This window comes from Genypterus blacodes, unplaced genomic scaffold, assembly GCF_046128005.1.
Source record: "Genypterus blacodes isolate CSIRO-AG114 ecotype Tasmania unplaced genomic scaffold, CSIRO-AGI_Gbla_v1 ptg000133l_1, whole genome shotgun sequence".
In the NCBI taxonomy this organism is placed as follows: domain Eukaryota; kingdom Metazoa; phylum Chordata; class Actinopteri; order Ophidiiformes; family Ophidiidae; genus Genypterus; species Genypterus blacodes.
Genome location: NW_027466935.1, coordinates 6,273,687 through 6,300,000, shown reverse-complemented (window position 1 = coordinate 6,300,000; position 26,314 = coordinate 6,273,687). Strand labels below are relative to the sequence as shown.

Here is a 26,314-nt window from a genome sequence, read left to right as displayed (position 1 = left end):
CCTGAGATCTATGGGGCCACATGGGTCAATAGAGTTATGGCTCTTTGTTAGTCTGGCCAAAATGCTGAAAAGAAACCGTGAGCTGTTTTTGTTCTCCTCTATTGGTCTCCTCCAGCTGTGTCAGCTGTGAGAAAGACCACCAGCTGCGTTGAGACTTGGGTCTGTAGTGGGAAAATCTCTTTTGCCCTCTCATGAAACATCCTCACTCTGCTGTGATTATCTTACTACTATGACTATCAGACTTTTTATGCAATCCTAACAGGGTCACAAACCACTTCCACAATCTTTAAGTATTTCAGCATTATGAATAGCTCAGTCTGTCACTGTAACCTGACATCAGCATATCTCAACAGTCCACTGTTCCTTTGTCTAAACAATGTGCGACTCATCTATCTTAACAATTTGTCCTCACATGTTATCTACGCCGGCACGCTATCAATGTAGAAAGTCTGCTGAGCAGCTCTCCGCTCTTGACTTTTTCCAAGTAATCTATTGTTATTAATCTATAACAGATTGCCACCACAGGTCATATGAGGACATCGCTTCAGCAATACAGATTTTGAGATCTATTTCCTGAAACATTACAGAAATAATCTCAGCTCCGGTGTTTGGAACCCCTGGTTTGGCGTCACTCCGGGCCGCCCGCCCTGTGTCTCCCCCATACGTCTGATTCACTTCCCCTGTGTCTGCCCGGGAGTTTGGTGATCCTGCTACACATTTTATTTTTGCATTAATATATTACTCTATTGACTATGTGAACTAGTGAGATTTAGATGATATAAGATTGAATTGATTGAATTGAATAAAAATTTAGTTTGATTCATTCATTCATTCCCAACCACGAGTGCAAACATAGAAAGTATAGCTTTCTCCAACAATATTGACTTCCTCTGGGCAAGCATAGCAACTATCCTCCTTCCTATCCCTTCCTTACATTTACACAGTGCTACATCAGCACTCAGTGGACGGTTTAAGGGAGGGTGTTTATCTCAGGGAATCTGGAAGTCCCTTTGCTCATCTGCTTTTATCACAATTACATTTTAGATTAATCAAAACAACACAAAAATGTATTTAAAAAAAACCCCAGGTAGTCTGCTTGTGTTGAAGTGGTTTCAATTCTGATTATACGTTTGAGGATTTTAAATACAACTTCTGACCAAGTTTCTTAGCTGCAGCCTGGTCACTGTGTTTCTCTTTGTAGCTCTACTGTCAAGAATGACCTGTTATTTTTACTCCCACCCTCCAGCAGGAGGAATCCACTTAAAGAGAGATGAACGAGGAGCACACACACACACACACACACACACACACACACACACACACACACACACACACGCGCACACACACACACACACACAGTTATACACGGACATACGTGTGTGCACACGCGTGCACTGGAACACACCTGAATTTCTATCATAACAGGAGAACATTCCACTGCTGCATATTCATAAACGACTTACTTAATGCCAATTAATTAACCCTTTGGAGGCTGCAATCACTTCTGTGATTTTACCCTTCATAGACTTTAGCTTGAACTGGCATCTGCCCTCTAACTAGGCAAAGCAACAAACATTGGCTTGTGAAAAAGAATCACAATGGTCACACACAAAAAACATTACATACATATCTGGCCAATCTGGAGACAACAAACTATTTTTGAAGGCTTGTTTGTTGTTTACACAGGAACTGTGAAGACGTGACCAAATATGGGTGAAAGAATTTCCTTAAATCCACTGATTGTGATGGAGTGATCTGACTACATTTCCAGAAACCAGAGGATTTGTAATGATTGAAATAATCTGACAGCACAAACTTACAGGACTTAAGAGAAAGACTTGATAAAATGCAACTTTTTATAGTTTCTTTTTATCCCGGCATAATTTTTTTTTACCAACACAAAAAACCTGGAAAACCTGAAATTCTAGGTGGGTGTGTGAAACCAAATTAGATACACACAGCATAAGTTTTGGTTTTGTTCTGTATGTAAAAACCATTACAAGTCAGAATTTGGGCTTGTTGCATCCTATGAAATCTATCATTAATAGCTGAGTTAACTTTGAGGACACGCACGATTCCCAGTTGAAGTGGGTGAAGTGCAGCTTGTCTAATCAGATGAAAAGAGGAATGTGGCAACCTCTGTCCTGCCTGTTCACATTATTTCAGCCTGTTTGTGGCTGCCGAGCATTCCTGCAACCAGCCCAACGGGTTTCACTATAACTGTGTGTGTGTGTGTGTGTGTGTGTGTGTGTGTGTGTGTTTGTGAGAGAGAGAGAGAGAGAGAGAGTGAGAGAGAGAGACAGAGAGAGAGAGAGAGAGTGAGAGAGAGTGCGTCTGGTAAAGATTACTCTTCATCTACCAGAAATTACAAACCTTTGATGATAGTACATAAAATGAGCACAATGTGCCTGAAATTAAAACACACACATGTTTTCTAGGAGTCCAAATTGTATTGTGATGGTTTCTATTTCCCCCTTTTTAAGCAGAAACTCAAACATTCATTTAGTCTGTGTGATCATGTCACTGAATAACAAACGACCAAAGAGAGAGAGACTCAGACATGAATGGGTTGAAGACAAAGAATCACATCCAACATCCCCACATGTGTTGTTTTTTTTGACAATGAGTACATTTCTCCCCATAGCATGTCTCATTTGTGCAGGTTGGTGTGGGTGTGGACTGAAATAATGAAAGAGTGACCTTTTTAAGGAGATGGTCTGTGTCCAGTGGCTGTGATCTGAGCGAGTTCTGAACCCAATAATAGTCAACCAATCCATTGATTGATCTAAAACAGATTCTACATAGACTGATCACAAGAGCACCCGGTGCCCACAGTCAATCTTACATGAGGAACTAAGTTAGCGGAAGTAAATTAATTAAGTAATATTTGCTCTGGACTAATAGCTGTATTGATATGTGAATATATTTCAAGTCCCACAATGATGTAAAGAAAACAAGTGCAGCTATTTCATACTTAATTAATCAAAACTTAAGGTTTGTCTCTCTTTTTTTTGATCATTTGGGTAGTGAAATCATGTTTGTGTTTTAGGCAAAGTTGTACCAGAGGGGCAGAACACGTGGTGAAATGGTTTTGTTTTCTTGGTCAGTTTTGCATTGTGTCTTTGACATGCAAACAAAACACATGCAAATAACAAGAACAATCAGAGCAGAGGAAGAGAAGGAGACGGCTACCAAACCTGCTCGACAGTGCTGAGTCATAGCCTGAGTCTGAGGACACATTCACCACCTTTTAGCAATGTGCTGCTCTCAATAATATGTCACTTTTGATTCGTATGACCCCATGATTTTGCTGTAGAACCACACTCTAACAGCCTTTTCACACTTGGCCCAAATACTTCCGGACCTTCTACATTATCTCCATTCAACTTGTCCCACTTCTGCCAATGATGCTGGAGGATTCTATCCAAAGAGATTCTCCAATCCTCCAACTGCTATGACATCATCATACCATCAGACCATTTAAACCTGCGTCACAATGACATGTGACACTACTAACTAACTACATTGCTATTCTACTCTGGTCTATTTAATGTTGTTGCTCAGCTCAAACAATTATTATCATTATTAGTAGTATTAGTATATTACTTCACTAAAAGAATACAGACCTGCTCGCTGTATTACAGGTCAGACTCAGAATCCACCTTTATGTTTACAAACCAACATAGGATAACTCTCTTCATTCCCAGCATTGGTTCATTTTGTGCATCTACATGTGCGACACAATTTCTTCATTCTAGTGAAAGCTGTTTGTAATTTTTGTTATTTTCCTTTCCCCGAGCACAAAAAACCCCTCCTTGTGTAATGTGAGCTCACCACCATGCAACCTGAGGATTAAATGACAAAACACTAAAAAACAGCTGCAGGATGCAAGAGGAGGTATAAGTGACATTAAAGCCAGGACGCACACATTCACACAGCCGTAAACAAAATTACATTCTGTACATACAACACATACTCACAGGAGTTATAGGTAATGGTCTGTCCTCACTCATGACTACAGCCAGTGTCAGGTTTCACTTTAAAGAAGTTACAATAAAAATAAGCACTCAAAGCAGCACTGAGGAAGATGGTGTGTTTGTCAGTTTTCATCCTGAATCCTCTTAACTCCACATTTTTGAGCCAGAGCAGTCAAAACAGAGCTGGTATTTGACATGAGAATATTCAGGCTCCTACATGCAAATAAAACAAACAAAGACCCACGATCAACACCATAGAGGAAGAAAAAAGTAACCATGACCACCATCTTTTCACTAACCTTCAGGGGGCTTCTAGTCCTTTATAAGACACCCTAGAATCGGCTCAAGCAACTACTCAACCTCCTTGGCTCGGTTGGCATCATACCTCGGTTACAGGTTGTTGGGTCAAGACACATGGCCAAGCTGAAGGGTTTTTCTAGATCCCTTGTTCCAAGCAATGTCCCACCATACAATGAGTGAGAAGCAGTGTACACCTTCGGACAGCGAGCTCTCACATTTACATCCCCATCCCTCTGCTGTCTAAACCTGTATGAACATTCTAAGCAAACTCCTAGGAACCTCATGTACACTTAGGCTTGAATCGTGCCTGATGTCTTAGACCACCTGACCCTAACATGTAACCAAAGACTGCTGTCCGAGTCCTAACATACCATAATATTTTGAGGAACCTATTGCAGCACTGGCGAATTTGCGTTGGACTAACCTGACCTCTCAAGGCAACTGGAGGGAGCTCAAATCTTTTTCAGCAGTGACTTTTCCATCATGATCAGTTCGTCTCACAAGACACGCGTCCATTCTCTTACAATTGCAATGGTTGCACTGCTAAGCTTCATCACAGAACCTGAGCATGAAAGAGTCAACGCAAACAAGCCTGATGGACATTCGGGTCCTGTTCTGTTTGAACATTCATGTCGAGCTCTACTATAGACACCAGAACTACATCCGGATTCCAGACCATTTCCAATTTTGAACCCCTTTCTACCCTAATTTTTGACCCATAAAAGCATAGTCTGCAGAGTCTCAAAATACACATACAGCACACACGCATACGCATACGCATACATAACAAGACTAAGTCAGCTCTCTCTCTCTCTAACACACACACACACATACTTACAGTTCTGTTGAGCAGCTCCATCATTAAATCTCAATGTGTTGTGGACATACTACAGGCACGGTTCTCTCTGGCAGTCTGTACTTCTGCTCGATTGTCTCTCTTTCTGTCTGTTTGCTTCCCTGTTCTTAGCCAATCATCCCCTCAGGGCTAAACGCACCAATGAGGAGCAGAGCAGATGGACAGAATGGCAGGCAGGCAGGCAGTCGGACAGACAGGTGTGGTGAGTTGGGGTTTGACAGGTGTGTTTGGCGTCAATGTCACACACCTTTTGTCTAATTAACACACAGAGGGTGAAGGACACACACATACACACAAACACATACTAACACAATGAACCATCTAAACCCTCTCTCTCTCTCAAACACACACACACACATACACACACACACACACACACACACACACACACACACACAGAGCACATTCAACACCTGCCGACGCTACACTCACGCATGCAGAGAGCGAGAGAGAAAGCAAGGGACAGATAGAGGGAGACAGAGAGAGATACTCCCTGAATAGACACAATCAAGTAGGCACCCGCACACACTAACGCACAAAATGTGGACTCACATTGTGTGGATGCCACAGTGAGATCAGTCAACTTTGATTTCCATCTTGTTCTCCTTCCTATTACGAGGAGAACATTGGTTGGTTGCGTCTTTACTGTCCAGGACACAGCTAGCCTAACATACTGTCTTTACATTCTAACATTGTCATGGTTGTTGCTAGGTTGTTGGTTTGTCTAGTCCAGGTACTAAGAGACTATTAAGTGGTTGCTGGGGTGTTTCTAGGTAGTAGCTAGATTGTTGCGAGCATTTTAGTAGGTGGTTGACAAGTAGTCATTCTGGTGTTTGAGCCAGTTGCGAAAGGATTTCTTAAGTTGTTGAATAGCATAACACTGATATCAGCTGATTTAATCAAACAAAGCTCCACTACACATAACCACCACAAGAAAACTAAGATCAACTGATTTCCTTGCTTAAACTACAACATACATGTGATAACACTTCAGCTCCAGACTTGTACTTGTTATAAAAACTGACCTGAGAGCAGTCGCCTTCTTGCATTTTTCAATCATCTGATCAAACCTTAACACATCTGGCTGCTCTCTGGGCTTCTGGAGGAAACTTTCTCACAAATTCTCTCAATGGCACACCTTCCCACAAGGCCCTGTGGCCTGCTACTCTGGCCGTGTGCAGCTATGGAGAGTGTTAAAGTCTAAAGTCCTGCAATGTGTCATGCCTCTTGCGCGTCTTCCAGTAAATAAAAGCTGCAGTAGCAACAGAAGCCATGCTGGCAGACACGCCCCAATCCTAAATACAAATACTTTTTACTGGCAATGCATCAAACTGACAAACCAGAGGGCTTTGAGGTGATGTGTACCACCTGCTGGGGTCTGTATTGGAGGGATCCAGAATCATTTGTATTTTGGCCATAGAAACGGCCTTGGACAAATGGTTATTAAAGAACTATCAAGGTGTTCCTTATAGTAGATGGCACAGATAAATAGGAGTCCTCTATGTGACCCTTGATGTGCACCATGCCCCTGGACTGGGCCACCACATGTGTGTTGCATGTTCTCCGCCTGTCTCCTGTTATGTATTCCTTCACAATCAACTAATAGATTGATCCCTTGAGCAGATAAAAGATATGGATAGTTAAAAATCATCAATAAACAATAAAACACATTTATTTTTGCCAAATTAAAAAAGTATTAAAAGTATTAGTAAGTATGAGAAATTAGAGAGGGAAGATTCAAACAGAGGATTTTTTTAAATTTTATTAGGTTAAGCAATTAAAATAAAAAATACCAAATATTTGCCTTTTTCCAATAATGTTTCATATTTTATCACAACGATAACAATCAATAAATTTGAAGGAAACGGAAAATAGTTTCTTTAGCAATAATGATTAACTAATTTTAGTGATTAACTAAGTTGTATGTTTCCTTGTTTCCTGCTGAACATTACCCATTAACCACAGCTACACACACACACACACACACACACACACACACACACACACACACACACACACACACACACACACACACACACACACACACACACACACACACACCTACCTTTGCACGGTAAGCTGCAGAGTTTTATATGACCCTTTGACCAGAGCGATGGCTTCTTGTCTGTATCCGGTCAGCCCAATGTCGTTAATGGTGATGAGCTCATCTCCAACCAGCAGAGGGCGCTCCAAACAGTGTGCCTTTCCACCCTCCTCTACCTACACACACAGAGACACAAGCACAATTTATACCTCTCTCATAATAAGTAACCGCTTGCTCGGTTAGTGATCTTAGATAACAAATTGAAGTCATTTTAAACTGTTGCTCCTCACACAATTAAAAAGTGCACAAATTACTGTGGAATGTTATGCTAATACAAAATGTTGCATAAAGGCCCAGAAACAGTGGAGGAAAAGTACATAAAATGTCCCCTTTCAGTTTTTCAAATACCTCAGAATTTTAAGCATGATGAAGGTTTGCATGAAATTAAGAATGAATGTCATGCTTAAATAATTTAAGGACGTCCCCTTAATGCCTCCTAAACCAGTTTGTCAATTAGCGCACTGTACAAGTCACAGTGCAGGACAGTGTTGTCTTGCATTCCGGTGTCTTGAAATCATCAAGGTTTTGACTTAACGTCACTGATCTGCAACAGAAGGACACTCACTACACAACCTTCCAACAGGAGAAATCCCCAACCAACCAACATGATGTACACCACATGTTTTGGAGTCACCGACATGTCCAGTGATAAACACACCTGATGTCTCCCTAGTGTCTGCGATGCCCAGGTCAGCCTCTCAAATCACACCGTTGAAGAATTTAGCTGATGGGAGCACGCCTGGATAATTTTGAAAAACCTCAACCAGATCCATTGATTGCTATCTTTGGCATTGCAGGAGAATTCATTATAATTGTGAGTCTGTAAAGCCCTAGACATTGTATGTGATATTGGGCTATATAAATAAAATTGACTTGACTTGACCTGACTTTACATAGACCACATTTGTATCTGTTGCAGATTTAACACAATTATTTGTAGAATTAATGGTCAGCACATTGTTTATTATCAATAATTGGGTTGAATATAAGCACAGGTGGTGTCTGACATGTCTGTGTCTGTTTGTGTCTGTGTGTGCAAAACCCATGACAACACGCACGCACGCACACCTATTTATATCAACATCGACCAACTGCTTTATCTGTGCTGCTTGTGATGCCTCCTCACAATCTGTCAGTGTGTGCAGTTCTCTCAGAGTGCCAGTGTGTCTGTCAATAACTGTGTGTTATGCCTAGAAGGTCACATTGGCTCTGACTCTAAACCTAGTTATCTCTATGTCTTCACAGCTGCTTCATGGGTGGACTGAACTGTTTGCTTCTGACTGATTTCTGACTGAAAAAAGGTTTTCGTAGTTGCAGCTCTGATTCACAGTTTGCACACGCTGTGTCGGATTCACTGGTGTATTGGGACGATGGTCCCGGTGGCCGGAAATAATCTAAAAGCAAAAACGTGTTGTCCGTGACGTTCCTGGCGCCCGCACACGCAAAACTGGTGCCGGAAAATAAAATCTAAAAGCAAAAACATGTTGTCCGTGATTTTCACCGCAAGTGTGCGGCGCGTGATTACCATCTGATCTTTAAAAGGGGGGCGCAAAAGAAAAAGTTTGAGAACCACTGAACTAAACCAATCATTATTAAATTGCCTCTAGATCCAGGTTTCTGACTGTTCAAAACTGAATAAATTACTCTTTTGTATTGATTCTGAACTGATGATGTTTGTACATTAACATTAAATCTAACTCTGTTGTGAGTTCAGACCCCACTGAGCCTTTATACGTCAAGTTGGACTTGATTCACAGCTTCCTCCCAACGTACGATAACAGAAAACTTAAAAGGTCAATGAATGTCACACTGTCAGACGGATATAATGAAACACGAGTGCCATTACCTGTGTCAGACTACACAATGTCAAGTTTGATGATGAATGCATCTCCTTGCGTCTTCCTTCAGTAGCAGTTAATAGATATGGTTCATCAAAATACAGTGAAATTGAGTGTTTGTTTAAAATAATTGGCAGAATTTTGTGCATTATGATCAAGTTCCATAAGGGAGTACTGACCACCATTGGATTCCCTATTGTTAACTTTTGCCGTCAATTCTAAGTATTTGTTGTGGGTTGGTAAACTCTTCACAACACAGACGTTAAGTGTGAAAATGGAAACAGAATTTACCAATGCTGAATGTTGACAACTGTATTGAAGTGAAATAGACGTTTTTAGATAGATGACATACAGGTGCAGCTCAATAAATTAGAATATCGTGGAAAAGTTCATTTATTTCAGTAATTCAACTTAAAAAGTGAAACTCTCATATATTATAGATTCATTACACACAAAAGTGAAATATTTCAAGCCTTTATTTGTTTTAATTTTGATGATTATGGCTTACAGCTCATGAAAACCCTAAGTTCAGTATCTCAGATAATTAGAATATTGTAGCCTCAGGGTGTCTCACTCTAATCAGCTCATTAACTCAAATCACCTGCTGAGGTTTCCTGAGCCTTTAATTGTCTCTCAGTCTGGTTCAGTAGGCGACACAATCATTGGGAAGACAACCAGATTCTGATTCATTGAGCTGCACCTGTAAATTTTCTGTCATGTCTCAGGATTATCCTGAAGTGAGATCAACCCCTGAATAACTTTTAAATGTGAGAGTAACCATAAAGCCCGGCATACATACATATGTAACTCACACCACCATCTACCAGGGGGATTCAGGCCGGTTCAGGTCCACTAGGTTTGGCCAGATGACCTTCTCAGTTAAAGCTTTGGGAGTATGGAACACACTACCTTACACTGAGACAATGTGGTACCTTTGACAACTAAAAGGGAAACCTAAACATGTAGCTACAGGCAAAGCAATTGTGTGGACACAGACACACAGACGCCATTAGCCTCCTACTTGGATTTTAAACTTTTGTATGTACATATGTTTGTCTTTAATCCTGTGTGAAATCTGTATTTTGTATTAATGTATACGTATGATGTACTTGTGTCACTACAGAAGCTGAACAAACAAAAACAGACTCCACTATCTATACATTAATGTGGTCAAAACAACACAAATGTTGAATGAATTGTTGAATAAGACAGGAATAGGAAAGGTTCAAAAGTAAACCATTCCTCTGCTTCGTCAAACAGCACACACGTCTTTTTTACCAGTCAATATCTCCAAATAAGGCCAGCAGAATAACTCTAACTTCTTACCAGTGTGTGTGTGTGTGTGTGTGTTCCTGGTTGTCCCCGGTATTCCAGCTGAGATTCATTATCGTGCAGATGTTGATATGCAAACAGAATATTTCAGCCCGCTCATACCATGACTGAAACAACAGACCTCCCCTCATCAAAACACACAACAGAACACCAAATATTCTCACAGTGATCTCATAAGCAGTGTTCACAATCAGAATCCTTCCACAAGTCTCTATATCTGTCCTGTCTGCAGTAGTTTTTCTATTTCATCATGCAATTATCAATTACAAAAAGAATGACGTTCTCTCACATGCTGCAGTCCCATACTGTGTAGGCCTCGTCATATTGTGCAGACATTAGACGTGGGAAACAACATTGACTAACCACTCAGATAGTTTATTTTTAAAAAGGTTGCATATTTGTAGCTATTTATGTAGCTTGATCTTAGACCCAGACTCCAGCCGACATGCTGGAAAATGTTCAAGGACGAAGAAGACATTCAGCTCATGGAGTGGTAATACAGGCAACATGTGGGCACATCTCAGTCACCACAAGTTGAGCTGTGATGAAGAGATGAGAAGCCAATCAACAAACGCTGGAGGCAATAACAGATTTGCTGACTGAATGGTGTGTAGACTTCATTCATCACAGGGACAGCTTTGCTTCAATTTGCCACTGTACTCTACTGTCTATCAAAACAGGACAAGATACATCACTGTTCTACACTTAGAATAACACAACAGAACTCTTGACTCTTGTTATAGTCAACTTTTGTGCCATTGCAGGACATAATATTCCTCTTATGATGAAAAGAGAAGCAAAGTAAGAAGCAAATCAGCAGAAAGGAAATGTGTTTCATGGTTGCATGTTACATGAAACCTGGAACTCCCAGCTGATTTGAATAGGTTAATAAGACGGGGCACATCTCTTTTTATGACCTATTTGCTTGTCTGTCAAAAGGATGACATTCCATCTATCTGCTGTATAATCTGCAGAATGAAACAAAGTAGAGTCATATGGGTTGTTTGATACATTCTGAGCCTGATACACACATAAGTGAGCTGGTAAGTAATAGAATTCCTGAGGTGTTTTGTCATTTGAGCTCAGTTTCAGAGGACCAACTACACCAACCTGCAAGGATTATGTATTTGCTGGCAATTTTCAGCTTTCACCTCCTTCAAAACATGAAGGAAGCTTTAGTTGGAACCTGTTCAGCAGAGGTCATTAGGTTCAGCTGTGGAGGAATTTGTTTTACTAGGAAACTACAATAATATACCCACAGCATTGTTGTGACAGTGTGCTCTGTGAGAAGGAGCCCACCACTTGTCTTTTATGCCTCAAATGAAGTTTGGGGGGCAGTAGAGTCTCAGGCAGGCTAATCAAGTTCAAGTTCTGCTTTAAAAGGGACTTTAACTCAAGACCAAGTTTTCATGGTTCAAGTCTAAACACCCAATACGTTGAAACACATAAATAACATCACACTTAAGGTCCTTTCACTTACAAACACTTTAGCTTTAGATACTGGTGATATGATGGGGATTGTTATGCTTCCTGGGTTTACAATGTATCAATCAACCCTTCTACCAGGAAGATAAGAGACAGAATCATCCAGAAGCTACTGGCAACAATATATATGACTTAAAAGGTGATAAGGATAGCTAAATCAACTGAATATGTGAGCAGAATATTGGATTTGAAGATTACAGGAACAATCTAATTAAATGGTTGAGATTACAGTGATATTGTATTTCTAAAGAATATGAAAGACTATTAAAGGCTTATGGGAACATTAGAGAATGTTCCCATAAGCCTTTAATTAGGGAATACTACAGGTTTATAATGATGATTATAGAATCACATTTAGTATTAACATTACAGGAATACAAGGGGAATATGATAAGAATATTAATAATAATAATTAATATAAGCATGATAACTGGAGTATTGTAAGCATTTTGGAGTTGGAGAACACTAAAGTAGCAGAGTGTCGGGTCTAACCTTGGAGATGATGAGCGGCTCCCCGTGCTCCAGGCCTCCCTGGAGGGTGAAGCCCCACGGCGCTCCGCCATCCAGCCGGGCCTCCACGAGCTCCGAGCCGCCGCCGCCGCCGCCGCCGCCTCCTCCTCCTCTTCCGCGCGCCGCCCGACTGTTGCCGCTCTGCATGCCGGGGCAGGGAGCGGTCTCTCCGGCCTGCTCGCTCCCCAGTCCACATTCGGGGAGCGACTTCTTCGAAACAGCATTTGTTTCATTCATTTACTTCCCGGAGAGGAGGAGGTTTGCGAGCTGCTCCGAGCTGCGCCTGCAAAGTGCATTCCGATGTGACGACACCAAAAACTCACTCACAAACTACCGCCAGACTGAGGCAGACGAGTTAACAAAGTCAAGAGAAAGAAAGAGACCCGAGGAACAACAGTTTGAAATGTCTACAAGCACAAGTCCACACTTTGACTGACTGACTCTCTGTCTCCTTTCCGACTCCTCTCCGTCTGTCTGTCTGCCTGCCTGTCTGTCTGTCTCTCTCTCCTCTCCCGAAACCCAGTTTAGCATCACAATAGAATTTGCTGCGACTCACTGGGCGAGAAGAGAGAGAGAGAGAGAGAGAGACTGACAGGGAGAGAGAGAGAGGGACTCTTCCTTCCTTACGTCCTTTCCTGTGTCCTTTCCTGTGTTTTTTTACACCCTGATTCCTCCATTCTTTTTCCTTTCCTCTCTGATTTCATGTCTCCTGAGCGTTTCCTCTCGGTCACTACATCCACCTTTCCTTTCTTAACTTTGCCTTTCCTTCCCTCATCCCTCTGTCTTTCAATCATGTTATCAGTTGAAGTTTGTCAGATTTCATCTTGCTTGATGCTGTATTGTGACTGAGGAATGTGATTTGCTAGTGTTGTTGTTGAGCGTATCAAGTAACCAGGAGTCAAAGGTAACAGGGTTTGAGTGAGACAGATGGAAGACAGAGGAGTCTGTGTATCTGCCTGTCTCTCTCTCTCTCTCTTTTCTCAACTATCATGTCTGTCTCACCTCAAATTTACTTTGACATCAGCCTTATTGCCACAACAGCGAGGAGCCAGAAGGAAAGTTGTTAACAAGTGAGCTCAGGAAAATTGTGGAGTAAGAGTAAACATAGAATTGTAATCTGGAATTAGTAACTATACTATACTAGATAAATAAATGAATCGATAATGGGAAGCTCTTTCATTTCACAAGTAAACATTATTTGATATGTATGTCCATAGGAGCGTTTGGAGGTCAAAGCTCAGAATGTGACAGCAGAGATCTAAAATCCACATCTAGTGTTCAATAATAACGTGACAGTAAGGAGCGAGGCAGCTTAAGATAAATGTTGCAATAGATGGATGTTAATTAAAACATATGAATTGTAATATTTGGTCCTGGCAGGAATGAACTTCATGTTGCTTTGTGTTGATGACAGATTTTCAGCAGCCATTTATTTGCTTCAGTTTGAGAGGAAAATAGAATAAAAACACCTGAGCTAAACTATTAGACTGCTCTGTTGAACACACACACTTTCATTCCTCTGCATGGTAAACGTAAAAATGTACAAATAAAAGTTTTCAAAGACAAATTTACACTTACAACTGCAGTTAGAAAATATTGTTATTCTGAATCTCAGAAGTTCCAGTGTCAAGTTTCAACAAAAAAAAGTGCTTAAGTTTCAGGAAATGTACAAAAATGCAGATAATATTGCCAATAATAGTTGATAGTAACATAATTCCTTATTTATTGCTTCAAATTATGGTTACTCAGGTTTCTTTAGCCACCAACCAAACCTATTTATATGCATAGATGTTATAACGTGTTGAGGTACAGGACAATACATTCGACCTGGTTGTGCAGCAACTGATAATGCTACCAAAACATGTCCAATTGTGGAGAGCCTTCACACTTACAGCATCTACGCATACAGCATATGCGTGTGTATCCTTCTCTGGTAAGCTGAATATTAATGTGTGAGTATATTAAGGTAGGGATGACTTAAGAACAGGCTGGTGAACCCAACGCACGATGTAGTCCTTCAGAAATGGAGTTGTTCTTGTGCCCCTCCGAGGCCGCACACGTCAATTCTTTTCTTGGGGCTTTTGGAAGCTTATTATAAATATCTCTTCGTGTGACTTGGCAGGGATACGGAATGTTGACCCGTTACTTCCTGGGGAGATTTCTATCAGAGAATTTGAGCTCTCTGGAGTCTTGTAGGCATCTGTTAAGGAAGGTGCAGAAATCCACAGATGAATTTAAGCAAATCTACCCTGAAGAATGGAGGTTTTGCCGAGAGCGATGGAGCAGGTAGGATAGTAATGTCTCTCCAAACAGGAGAATGTGGAGCTCTGCACTGCTGGCCCCTCTTCAGTGACACAAACAGCCATCTGAGAGTTAAACCTATCATTGGCAGGAGGAGAAAAAGTTGTCTCCTCACATCTTGAAGCCTTACTGAGTGTTCAATTGTGAGGTTAAGTTAGCGAATGAAATTAAAAGTCATCAGACATGCTGTGGATGGTCTCGATGATCCTTTTCTTCAGTTTCTTCACTTTGTCTGGCGGCGTTTCGTTCAGACACTCCTCCACGTACTTCAGGAAGCCAGTGTGTGGCGAGACGGCTGGCTGTGAACACAACGTCCCTGTGAAATCTGGCAGTTCACTGGCGGTGGGTGAGCAGCTGACTCGCTTTCGTCCCGATGCTCCCCTGCTTGCAGGGGAGGAGGAGATAGAGGAGCAGGGGGTGGAATGCTGGGAGTCAAGAGGAGTCAGGGAGAGTGGCGCTTCAATGTTTGGGTCAGTGGCACTTTGGCTTTCATGGGTAGTGGTGGAGGAGGAGGTGGTGTGGTAGGACAGCAAGGGAGGCAGAGCTTGGCTACCCAGCCGGAGGAGGCCATCCTCCAGCGGTTGGTGGAGGTGGACCTTCTCAGCTTCGGCGTCCTCGTCACAGGAGTCGCACAGGAACATTAGCTCGCGGTAATGTTTCCACTTGGGTAGGTAGAAATCCTCTGAGCCGCAAGTTTTGTTTGAGCTCACCACTTTGTGTTCACGCTTGAAGATCGTGCGAAGGTTCCGGAACTTGGTCTTTATGTCTTCAACTGAAAAATGGAAGAATTAAAACAAATCTGTTGCCTCGAGAAATTAAAGTGAAGTTTTTTCATTCTCTGGTGCAAACTACCGACCTTTACACATGAAATATGTCATGAATACAGTATCTATCTACAGAATCGATCAGCTGTTGGTATTTGAGTCAAACCTTTGCAGTTACCTGTGAAGGGGACGGGTGCATGAGCAGACAGCTGACTGCTCAGAGTCTCCAACATGGTCCTTCTCAGTAGCCGGTTTCTATAGCGATCTGACTTATGGTTCCACAGAAAGCTATGTTCTGGAAAATAAATGTATTATTTTTTTTAATTCTCAATTTCAAGCATGTGTAAGTACATGTGAGTTTGGATGAGGTGTCTCTGTAGTAATGTTCACCTACCAGAGTAAAACGATATGAGTTCCTGCACTTTGGCCTCAGTCCAAAGGCAGCGGAAGTCAGCACTCAATCTGCTGTCAGGCTGAGCGGGACTGGATGCAGAGACCTTCTGAGGGGAGGAGCCTGGATCACCGGCGCTGGGTTTGGTTTCTGATGATGAGGCAAGGAGGCTGACTTGATTTGACAGTTTATGAATATCTGGAGATGATGTGAGGAAGATCTCATTTGGAGCCGAGGTGTTATCTTTGGTGTCAATCTGACTGGAACTTGAAGGAGTTGTGGTGTGGAACTCGGGTTTGACGGTTTGGGTGAAGCAGCAGGTGAAGCTGCTGGAGGTGACTGGAGGTGCTCCATAGCCAACTTCATCTTCTTCCTCCTCCTGCTGTGGCATCAGTGTCTGTACCTCATTGGGTTCGTCATCTTCCTTACAGGCCTCACAGAGGAAGAGCAGCTGGTGGTAGTGTTTCCACTTGGACACGTAGAGTTTATCAGCTGCTCTGCTGGCCTGAACCGCCTTGTATTCGCGGTTAAAGACCGTCCGGAGGTTCTTGAATTTGCTCTTTATGTCCTCCACTGCAAAGAAACAAAGGACAGCTGATGATGTTACAAATGTGACATGATACAAATGTTCATATTTTATATTTAGCCTCTTATCCCACATTCATGATGCGACAAAGAGCTTCTAAATTTATAAGAGAGGGAGAGAGACATTTTGAGCGACATTTTGAGCCTAGTTGAGCACATAAGGCAGCAACAGTGTCTTGCTGAGAGGAGAACTGTGTTGTACTTACCTGTGAAGGCCACTGGTGACTGATGGGACAGCTGAGCCCTCAGAGTGTGGAGCAGCCTCAGTCTGAGCTGACGGTTGTTGTGGTTTTCAGATTTCTTATTCCACAGGCAGCCGTGCTCTGCGAACAACAACACACAACTCAGGTTAAAAGAAGGCAGCACTGATGTCTGTGCTTAGTTCAGAGGTTTGAAGAAGCCAACTGTCATCCATTAAACTACCTACATTTTAATTTATGTTCGGTTGGGTCTTTCTTTGAATGTATGTGTCCAAGCCATTTATGAATGCTCATCTTATATAAATTCATAATCAATTTGTTTTCAAAACAATTAGACAATTATAGTTTACAAAGAAGTATACAGTACAATACTAAGCCAAAGTACATTATAAAACTGAGTTTCCAATGTCTATCATGGTGCAGTTCCTCTATTGGCCCCTAGGTGGTGGCACAAGAAAACTGATTTACATGGCTGTACAAGGAATTCCTTGTGGATGAAGAAAATGTATGTTTTGCTTACCAGAATAGAAGTATATCACTGTACGTTCTCGCTCATCCGTCCAGTAACATTTAACCATTATGTTAGAGGACGTGCAAGAGGACAGGGAGGAGGAAGATGTTGCTGAAGTGGGAAGGAAGGAGATGATCAGTCCTGGGGAAGGGAGGATGGGCTGATTCTCCACCTGAGGAAGCATGAGCGGTGATAACGACGGATCACCTGAGACCTCATCCTCTTCCCAGCAGCTCTGCAGGAACATCAGCTGCTCATAGTGTTTCCACTGTGGCACAAAGACATTATCTGGCCCGCATGCATGGCTCGCCCTCACTAGTTTGTTCTGACGCTGGAAGGTGGTGCGAAGGTTCTTGAACTTACTCTTTACATCTTCCACTGGAAAAACAAAGCACTATCAGATAGAAAGGGGCACCCAAAGATGTAGAGGACAGTGAGCTCGCTGAAGCAAACTGCAATCATTTAAGCAAGTTACAACAGCACTTTGATGTCAGCACATTATGCTACAGCTTTTATACAAAAGTTTACAAGTTTGTTACTGGAGATTTGTTTCTGAATCAAATCTTGAGCCATTCTGACCATTTTGTTATCAACAAAAGAAAAAAAAGGAATCTTAGCACAGCAATGACCAATTTCTGACCACAAGGAGGCAGAATCACCCCTAAAATGATCTGACAGACACATAAACATGATTGCTGTTACCTACTTATCTACATATCGGAGTGTGTACAAATCATAAAACTGAAAAAAGCTGCGTTCAGGTGTTACCTGTGAAAGGAACAGATGGGGGTTGAGCCGACAGAAGGATTCTCAGTTGTTCCAGCGTTTGAAATCGCAGGTGTCTGTTCTTGTAGCTTTCTGACTTGTGGTTCCACAGACAGCTGTGCTCTGAGGAAACAAACAAAAACACAACATGTTTTTTGCATGTATATATTGCATTAGTAATATCATCAACCAAGTCACTGATGTTTTTCCCTTCTTTGCAATATCAATAACAGCATGGGCATGAATTTGATCTAAAATACCATAACCTAAAACTTATTACATGCATTACATTACTATAACTACTTCTGTTTAACAGTAATGTATCTTCAACAATGTAGGAACTAACTAAGTCAGTTTGTGGGTTTTACCTTCACTTCGCACCTAAAAACCTGATAATAACGACAAACAACCGAACGCTTTATAATCTTTCTTTTTTCTTTCAAGTGAAGTTTGTAAGACAAGTTTAAAAACAAACTCTAAATGTAGTTAATGTGATAAAAAGGCCAAACTTCGCTCCAGTTGCTGTGATCTGTGTCGCCCGTTGCTATTAGCTAGTCGATGTCGTTGAGCAACGGTTGCCGCAAATGTTGCCCTAGCACGATGCGTCGCCTAACACGGCCAACACTAAAAGGCAGTATAAGGGTGGAATGAAAGGTGGGTGTTGTTCATTGTGTGGCTTACTGGAGAAAAAGGCGATGAGGGCTCGCTCCTTCTCTTCCGTCCAGAGTCTCTCCGCGGAGAAGTTTAACGGGGAGTCCGCCATGTTTGTTGTTGTATCGAAGTGCCTCGAAAAGCTCACATGACGCACATCACGCGCTCTGATTGGACCATTCTCGAAGACGCGGAAGTGATGCCCGCATTGCCCAGTAGAGGTCACTGTCGAGTGTTTGTTTTTATTACACAAGAGGCGTTGCTCATTTGAAAAAATATATATAAACAAAAATAAAATATAGAAATAAAAATTGTTTAAAAAAAGTAAAAAGTAATATCAGCTACAAATAAAAAACAGTCACATTCACCTGTATAAGAACGTATTCATAAAACAAAATGAAATATTACACAAGTACAACCAATCAGGTAAAACAAAAAGGTTGACACTGATGATGTAGATGTTTGTTCTGTTTTTATTAACAATAAACAACAACAAACCTCCAGACAAGACAACAAATAAGTAAATGTATCTATCAGGGGTTTAAGAAACCAAAATTAAGGACAAACCTGATGAAGAAAATGTACAAATGTGTAAATATACTGTATGTTGGTTGTGAACACTGCAGCCTCTAGGTGCCACTGGCAGGGTTTTAAACTTCCTGAACCAGGATTAAGGTTGGTCCAAGACTAAGACTAGTCTTTTTCAGTGAGTAAACCCTGAATTTTGTTTTAGTGTCAGACCAGAATTAATCCCTGGTCAAAACATGGTCTCTTATTTTGCACGGTCCCTTGTTATGTAACTCTCTGTATATATATATTTATATATAAAGATAATAAAAAATGAAAATCCATCCCAAGAAGATGAAGAAAACAAAATGGTAAAAAAAAAGCACTTTTTCTCAATCTGCGAAATGTCCTAGCATGTTTCCTTTGTACAATAACTGATATAAATAAATCATTAGCATTAAACTGTTTCAAAAATGATAAATGTAGCTTTGTTTCACAAAAACAATCAACAGCTTGAAGTTTAAAAGTGTTTGATAATCTTTTCATTACACATATACTAAAACCTCATACATCATCATCAACTCTCCTCTATAGGAAAGCTGCCTGATAGACTGTATGTGGGCAGATGACTGACCGCGTCCCTTTGAATCATATAACACTCTCATGAAATCTCTCTCAACAAAATAACACCACTGGTTCACTGCTCTGTCAAACCATAGTTTCAATGACGTAATGACATTGTGGCTAACTCCCACACTCGCCCTTAATCAGATGATGAAGCCTAGCAACATTGTCATTGGTCATTCTTGAGATGTTACGAGTCCTTATCCTCTTATCTTAAAGAGTGTATGTCCTGGCAAAGAAACACTATGGGTGCTTCTTCTGCCAGTCATAAGTCTTTTGACAATCAATTAATACTTAGACTCGCTTTGTGGCAAAGAAAACCTTAGCCTTTGTCACAAAATGTCATCCAATGAAAATATGATGATAGTGCCTCCCTGATAATGACAATGGTTCTTCCACATTTAAATCAAACAACACTGTCCTGGAGCAACGGTTCAAAGTCCTCATTGCTGGTGGTGGGCGGGGCTTCCTCGTCACTTCCCGGGAGGGGGGTGTTGATATGGACCCCAGCCAAAGAGGACAGTGACTCCTTGCTGTCTGGATTAGGCTTGTCGCTGATGGACAGCTGGGAGGAGGAAGAGGAGGCGGAGGAGGAGGGTTTCTCTGGGATGAACAGTGCAACCAGGAAGGCAACGACCACGGTGCACGCTCCCAACAGGAAGGGAGGGCCGGGGATGAGAGCCCGCTGTCAGGAAGCAAGAGAGGGAGAGGGAGGAAGAGAGAGAGAGTGAGCGAGAGAGAGAGCTCATACCATTCACATGCTCATCAACATCAACACCAATTAGATGGATACCTCAGTAGGACTGTTCACAGGTATGGGGTCTATGCTGTAGTCTCCCTGTATGGGGTCCATGGTGTTGAGTTCGACATTGAAAAGGAAGAAGATGAAGCCGTAGAGAGCTGGACCCAGACCGTTACACAGACCTCTGATCCCTGTGACCATTCCCTGCACCAGACCTGCACCAGGAAATATCGAAGTCAGAGAGGAGAGGAGAGGAGAGGAGAGGAGAGGAGGATGAGGAGAGGAGGATGAGGAGAGGAGAGGAGAGGAGAGGACTCACCTTGTTTGTCAGGATCAGCAGACTGTGACACCAGAGCAGAGACTGCTGGGAAGGTGATAGATGACATTGCTGCCACTGCACCAGCTGCCCACATCATCCTGTGAACACACATACACACACATCTCAGCTGCTACTTTTTCAGCTACAACATTACGCACACATGCAGATGATCGCGAGGCATCACGCTCCCTCACAGACACATGCATACAGATCTTACCATGGCTCTGACCCAAAGCCGTACCAGGCCAGCTGAAGGATCTGGAAGCCCAGACCCAAGAGGACTGTGTTCTTATTACCTAGAGTCTTCATCAACAGAGTGAGCAGGAGAGTCTGAAGAGACACAGAGAGACAGAAAGAGAGGAATTGGCTTGTGTCATGTGTCATCATTAAAAGCAACATGGTGCTTGAAGACAGAGGTGTGTGTGTGTGTGTGTTACCTGTGCTACAATGGACAGAATTCCCACCACTCCGATGAAGACAGCAATGGTTGTTGAGGAGAAATTTACGACCTGGAGGGACAGAAATATTTATTTACATCAAACACTAAGTAACAGCGGTGCCAGTAGCAACAGTTCCATTGATTCCGTACAGTGAGCAGGAGTGTGTCTCACCTGTCTCAGGTAGAGGAAGAAGCTGGAGTACTGCCCAGCCTCAGGGAGGTACGACAAGAACACAGTGATACAGATCATTAAGACCGTTGAGTCCTGACCAACCTTCCTCAGAGACTGCAGGGAAGACAGGAAGACAGAGAGAATGAGGGAGAGAGAGAGAGAGAGAGAGAGAGAGGCAGACAGATACAGGCAGAGAGATAGAAAAACATAGTCATAATTACTTGATATTAATTCATAACTGTGTCATGAAGTTGTAATAACCTAAATGAATAGTTCACTGGCTGAATGTCCAGTCCATTACTGGTCACTCACAGCAAAGGGGTCGGCCTGCTCCCAGGAGATAGGCGTGCCCCAGTGGTTGAGCCTCATCTTGTCGGGCAGAGACTCGGGCACGACCAGCATGATGAAAGCGATGTCGGCCAGAGCGATCAAAGTGGCCAACAGGACCACTAAGTTGTCTCCGTACCAGGCTGACAGGTACGCTCCGATAGCCGGACTGGTCACCAAGCTGGCCGCAAAGGTGGCTGACACCTTAGAGAACAGAGGAAATTCATTACGATTAGCTTATACACGGCAATACTGCCCTCATGTATCCAACCCCAGAACTGTCTTGGCTAAATAGTCTTGCTCAGTATCATTCACACCCTCATCACAGGTAACTGAGTCTACTGGAGCTGAGCTGACTTCCTCGATTTTGTCTGAGAATAGATGCACTGATATTTGTAAGTCCTTCCTGTTCCTATCAGACACTAGGAAGACTAGAGGGTTCATCAGGTTCTGGCTCGTGTTCACGCTCAAAGATAGAGAAAGGATTGACTTGCAAAGCTCTTGCAGTTCTTATTTTCCCACATTTCCTCAATCCAACAATGCTGGATGTCCTTTCCTTGTGGAAAATAAATGTTGGGTAACTTTGGGCATTGTAAATTAGAATCCCTGAAGTCAGGAATTGACTTAAGGGACTTAACAATGTTGGCTATTAGACAGAATAAATCCCGTGGGTCCTCACCAGGCCGTAGGCTGTACTCCTCTCTCTCTCATCCGTCACGTCGGCCACGTAGGCGAAGATAACGGAGAACGTCACCGAAAACGCTCCGGACATGGAGATCATGGCGAAGTACCACCTGGAGGAGAAACAGGCGGGTCAGAACCTCAATAGAGCTACAGAATAAATAAGCAGTTATGTCTGGGAACGTGTGATGGACGCTTTACACTACTGTTCGTACAAAATCATACCATAGATGGAGCTCAGGCCTACATGTGTGTGTTCTAAACCCCTGACTCTTACCAGGGGCTCAACCTCATCAGAGGGATCGGCGCGCAGGTGAAGAACACGGTGACCAACAGGAACGGCCGCCTGCCCCACACGTCCGACAACGCGCCGATGAGAGGAGCAGACATGAATGACAGCAGACCCTTGAAAGGAAGAGGGGGAGTCGTTACTGTCGACACTTCTTCATTATTTTGTTATCCTAGTTTAACGCTGCTGTGCTGTCCTTCTGCTACTGAGCCGTTATTCATAGAGGCTGCAGGAAACGTGTGGCAGCCGTCATGCATCTGATTAGAGGTGCGAAAATACATTGACACGGCTGTAAAGCTCAATACTTCCTCTTCCAATGAATAATGGATACAGGGTTGCTAAATACGGATATTCTAATTATTATATGCAGGCATTCTAAATGGACTCCTGTGACCGCTTTGATTAAACAGAATCACTACTTCATAACGTCACCTAGTAGAGCGAAGAGTCAAGGTGTTGTGATTTGATCATATCATGAGTTACTCTGTGATTCCCACCCCTACATACGTGTGTGTGTTGGATTACAGGTTTACATGCTTACCTTCACCCCCTGAATGAGCCCATTCATCAAGAAGGTATGCTGAGGAAATGTTTCATGTAAAACCTAGACAGACAGAGAGAGAGAGAGAGAGAGAGAGACAAAGAGAGACAGAGAGAGACGGAGAGAGAGAGTATCCTGCTATCAGTGTATGAATGGGTGAATGTGTGGTAATTGTAAAGCGCTTTGCATTAAACCACTATACAAGTACAGTCCACACACACACACACAGACACACACAGACACACACAGACACACACAGACACACAAAGTGCTGTACTCACAGTCAGCATGGGCGTGGTGAGTAATCCCCAGGCGAAGAATTCCAGAAAGATCACGACCACAGCGTGATACACATTTGGTCTGCCGATACCCTGTGGGACCTGAGACACACACACACACACGCGCACACACACACACACACACACACACACACACACACACACACACACACACACACACACACACACACACACACACAGGTTTAGTTGTTGCTATTCTTCAACTTTGTTCTGTTGTTTGTTTTGTCTGATTAAAAGGGAGCGAGTATCAAACTGGAACACTTATCAGCCCACTAACACACTTACACACACACTGGCTATTTTGTATCTTTATTTCAGCTAATGACTGCTTCCACTGACATACTTTTACATCGCATCATGAGTGCAGTCATGAGTCTGTATGTGGCCAGTTGCTTTTTGTTGTAACTGTGTGATAGGAAAGGATTCAAAAACTGCTGAAGAACACTGTGGACACTAATTGTTGTAGTTTTGAAAGTGGAATCCTTTCCCCCTTCCTTGCGGGACATAAGCCTTGAGCTGTCCTCTCATCTCACCATTTAAGAATCTATTACCACCACATCTTACACCTACATCTTGTTTACATCTACCAGTATCTATTTTGAGTTTAGAATTCTTATTTTTCCTAAATCTTCCATTCAGTTCACATAATCTCTCTTTTTTTTTTTAAATATAAAATGTTCCTTAAATCATTAGATAGACTCCTATTTCTGAATGTTCCCTCTGCTGAAACACACACACACAGCAAAACGACAGAAGCAGAGACGTTACCCAGCATGACCCCAGCATGTGCGACCCAGATTTGGCCTCTTGCGATTTGAATGAATTTTCAGTTTAGTGATCATGTATATTTCAATGAATTTGTATAAATGAAACAAGTCTGAATGAATATACAAATAATTACCACGTAAAACACACACTATCGATCTATCTATCGATCTATCTCTCTCTAGCTCTCCCTATCTATCTATCGATTCAGCTTTGACTAATGGAATCATTTAAGTCCTCCGATTGATACGGACACAAATAAACATAAACAAGTGAATAAAACATAAATTAAATCTACCTATGAATATTTATGACATATGAATTAAATATTCATGGCAGTAAAAGCAGCAGCAGTGTGCTGAATGTGCAGCAGCCTCTGTGTGTGTGAGAGCTGTTATGTAACAGATAGCGGCTCCATCCTGAGTGCATCATCACCACCATCATCATCATCGTCCTCTTCACCATCCTCACTTGAGCTCTCAGCAGACATTAAAACACATTCCCCATTAAAATATGAAAAACAGGCTTTAACAGAATAACATTTGATCCATTCAGGCCTGATTTGCGCTACATGAATCGGTGATTTTGACAGCTGTGAAATGCTTATTTATGATTTTATATAACGACGACGTTCGCACGCACATCCAGAGAAGCTGGGATCGTCCATGAAAACGATTCCATTCTGAGCAGTTTAACATTTGGACATGTCTGAGCATAACACGTCTTAGATGTTTACGTTGTGAAAATAATATATTGGTAAAAAATTACACCAATGACGATTTATTACTGATCCATCCGCGGTGTCCTCTACATTATTACAGATATTGAACGTATTAACGGTGTTGTAGAAAGGATATTGAACCTGTATAAAAAGACCTGAACCATTTCGTCTGTTTAGTCATTTGGAAATATTGATGAAAAAAATACACGCAAACACAATAATCGAGGTTTCTGTGTCAATGAATGAGATTAAATGCCTGTGTGTGTTTACGAACCGTGGCTCCGTCCTTCATGATGAGTTTCTTGACCAGAACCACCCTGCCGGTTCCCGCCGGCGGATCCGCCATCTGTTCGCACCTGTCTGGCCTCACCGAGCATCCATGCCGCGTACAGACCTGCGGTGCCTCCGTGGCATCCAGGGTGCCCCGAAATAGGGCCGGGAGCGGCGAAAGCGGCAAATAAATTTAAACGTATTTATTAAGACTAAAAATGTTTACAGGACCCACAGAGTGTAAGTCCAGGAAAATCGTAGGCTCTCATACAAACACACACAAACGAGCTGTTGGCATCAAGTTTGCAGCAACGTGCACAAAACTTCCGGTTACGTATTTTCTGAATAAAAGCACCGCTCGTGCCAATACTCACAAGATATATATTTTTCCACTTAAATACAACATACATCAACATACATCAATGGATATAATGATTTAATTTCCTTGGACACCTACTCAAAAGGGATATGATTATTCATATCTATTTGTTCGTTTGTTTGTCTATGTGTAAATCAACATACTGACAACTAGACCAAGCAACCACAATCATAATTTATGACAGGCCCTACATTTAGCGCTGAGCTGTTTCTTAATCATATATTGCAAAAAGGACACCCATAAATGGCCAAAAAAGCTTTTGAGTTTGAAAAGACTTTTTTTGTGAAAGGTGAATTATTCCTCGACTTCCTGCGTAATTTGGAAGTGTGGCTAATTAACGCAGCAGCTAGATTCGGTTCGATCCAGTAAGGCTTTATATTACTCTGACTCTTGATCAGGTTTGGGTCTGAATTGACCTGGGCTGAATAAGACATTTATTAATCTGTAAAATCCAGGGCCGGGATGTTTAAAAACATATAAAATAAAAAAAAATGTATGTAACAAATAAGGAACTGTTACTACTTCCGTTAAGTTAGGGCTAAACAAGAAATAGACCATAGAGAATGTTTTAGTTTCAAAATAAGAGCACCCGAGACGGCGTTGCGTTATTACGGATCCCTCTCTTGTTATCGCACCAAAGAGCTTCCACATCCGGTCTTTCAACGTTGC

At 42.1% G+C, this 26,314-nt stretch overlaps 3 protein-coding genes across 5 annotated transcripts in view; all 3 read right to left on the bottom strand.

Moving 5' to 3' along the window:
- shroom3 (shroom family member 3) overlaps nt 1-12,947 on the bottom strand; it is a 32,986-nt gene extending 20,039 nt beyond the window's left edge. Inside the window, exons 1-2 of one of the 2 annotated variants that reach the window (XM_076163919.1) lie at nt 12,385-12,947; nt 7,199-7,353 (exon numbers count right to left, since the gene is read on the bottom strand). In XM_076163919.1, the coding sequence (XP_076020034.1) occupies nt 7,199-7,353; nt 12,385-12,639 (410 nt within the window). In that variant the 5' untranslated portion in view covers nt 12,640-12,947. Of the gene's footprint in view, nt 1-5,115; nt 5,450-7,198; nt 7,354-12,384 lie in introns of those variants that run through there. The other variant, XM_076163921.1, reaches the window with a different exon arrangement.
- A 712-nt stretch (nt 12,948-13,659) lies between these two features.
- Nucleotides 13,660-18,699, bottom strand: LOC143011421 (uncharacterized). 2 transcript variants are annotated; one of them, XM_076164298.1, is made up of 7 exons: nt 18,601-18,699; nt 17,923-18,042; nt 17,164-17,532; nt 16,650-16,766; nt 15,862-16,431; nt 15,646-15,762; nt 13,660-15,475 (listed from the first exon to the last, which is right to left on the bottom strand). In XM_076164298.1, exons 1-7 carry the CDS (start codon nt 18,680-18,682, stop codon nt 14,871-14,873), a joined length of 1,980 nt encoding a protein of 659 aa, XP_076020413.1. In that variant the 5' UTR covers nt 18,683-18,699; the 3' UTR covers nt 13,660-14,870. The 2 variants fall into 2 exon arrangements, with proteins under 2 accessions (XP_076020413.1, XP_076020414.1); XM_076164299.1 differs by having other exon boundaries at nt 17,164-17,265.
- A 376-nt stretch (nt 18,700-19,075) lies between these two features.
- LOC143011246 (hippocampus abundant transcript 1 protein-like) lies at nt 19,076-25,351 on the bottom strand. Its single transcript, XM_076164061.1, has 12 exons — nt 25,271-25,351; nt 23,493-23,591; nt 23,212-23,274; nt 22,659-22,786; nt 22,380-22,494; nt 21,686-21,904; nt 21,374-21,487; nt 21,200-21,271; nt 20,980-21,092; nt 20,763-20,860; nt 20,495-20,658; nt 19,076-20,386 (listed from the first exon to the last, which is right to left on the bottom strand). The coding sequence occupies exons 1-12, from the start codon at nt 25,340-25,342 to the stop codon at nt 20,108-20,110; spliced, it is 1,536 nt and encodes a 511-aa protein (XP_076020176.1). The 5' UTR covers nt 25,343-25,351; the 3' UTR covers nt 19,076-20,107.
- Nucleotides 25,352-26,314: the final 963 nt, after the last annotated feature.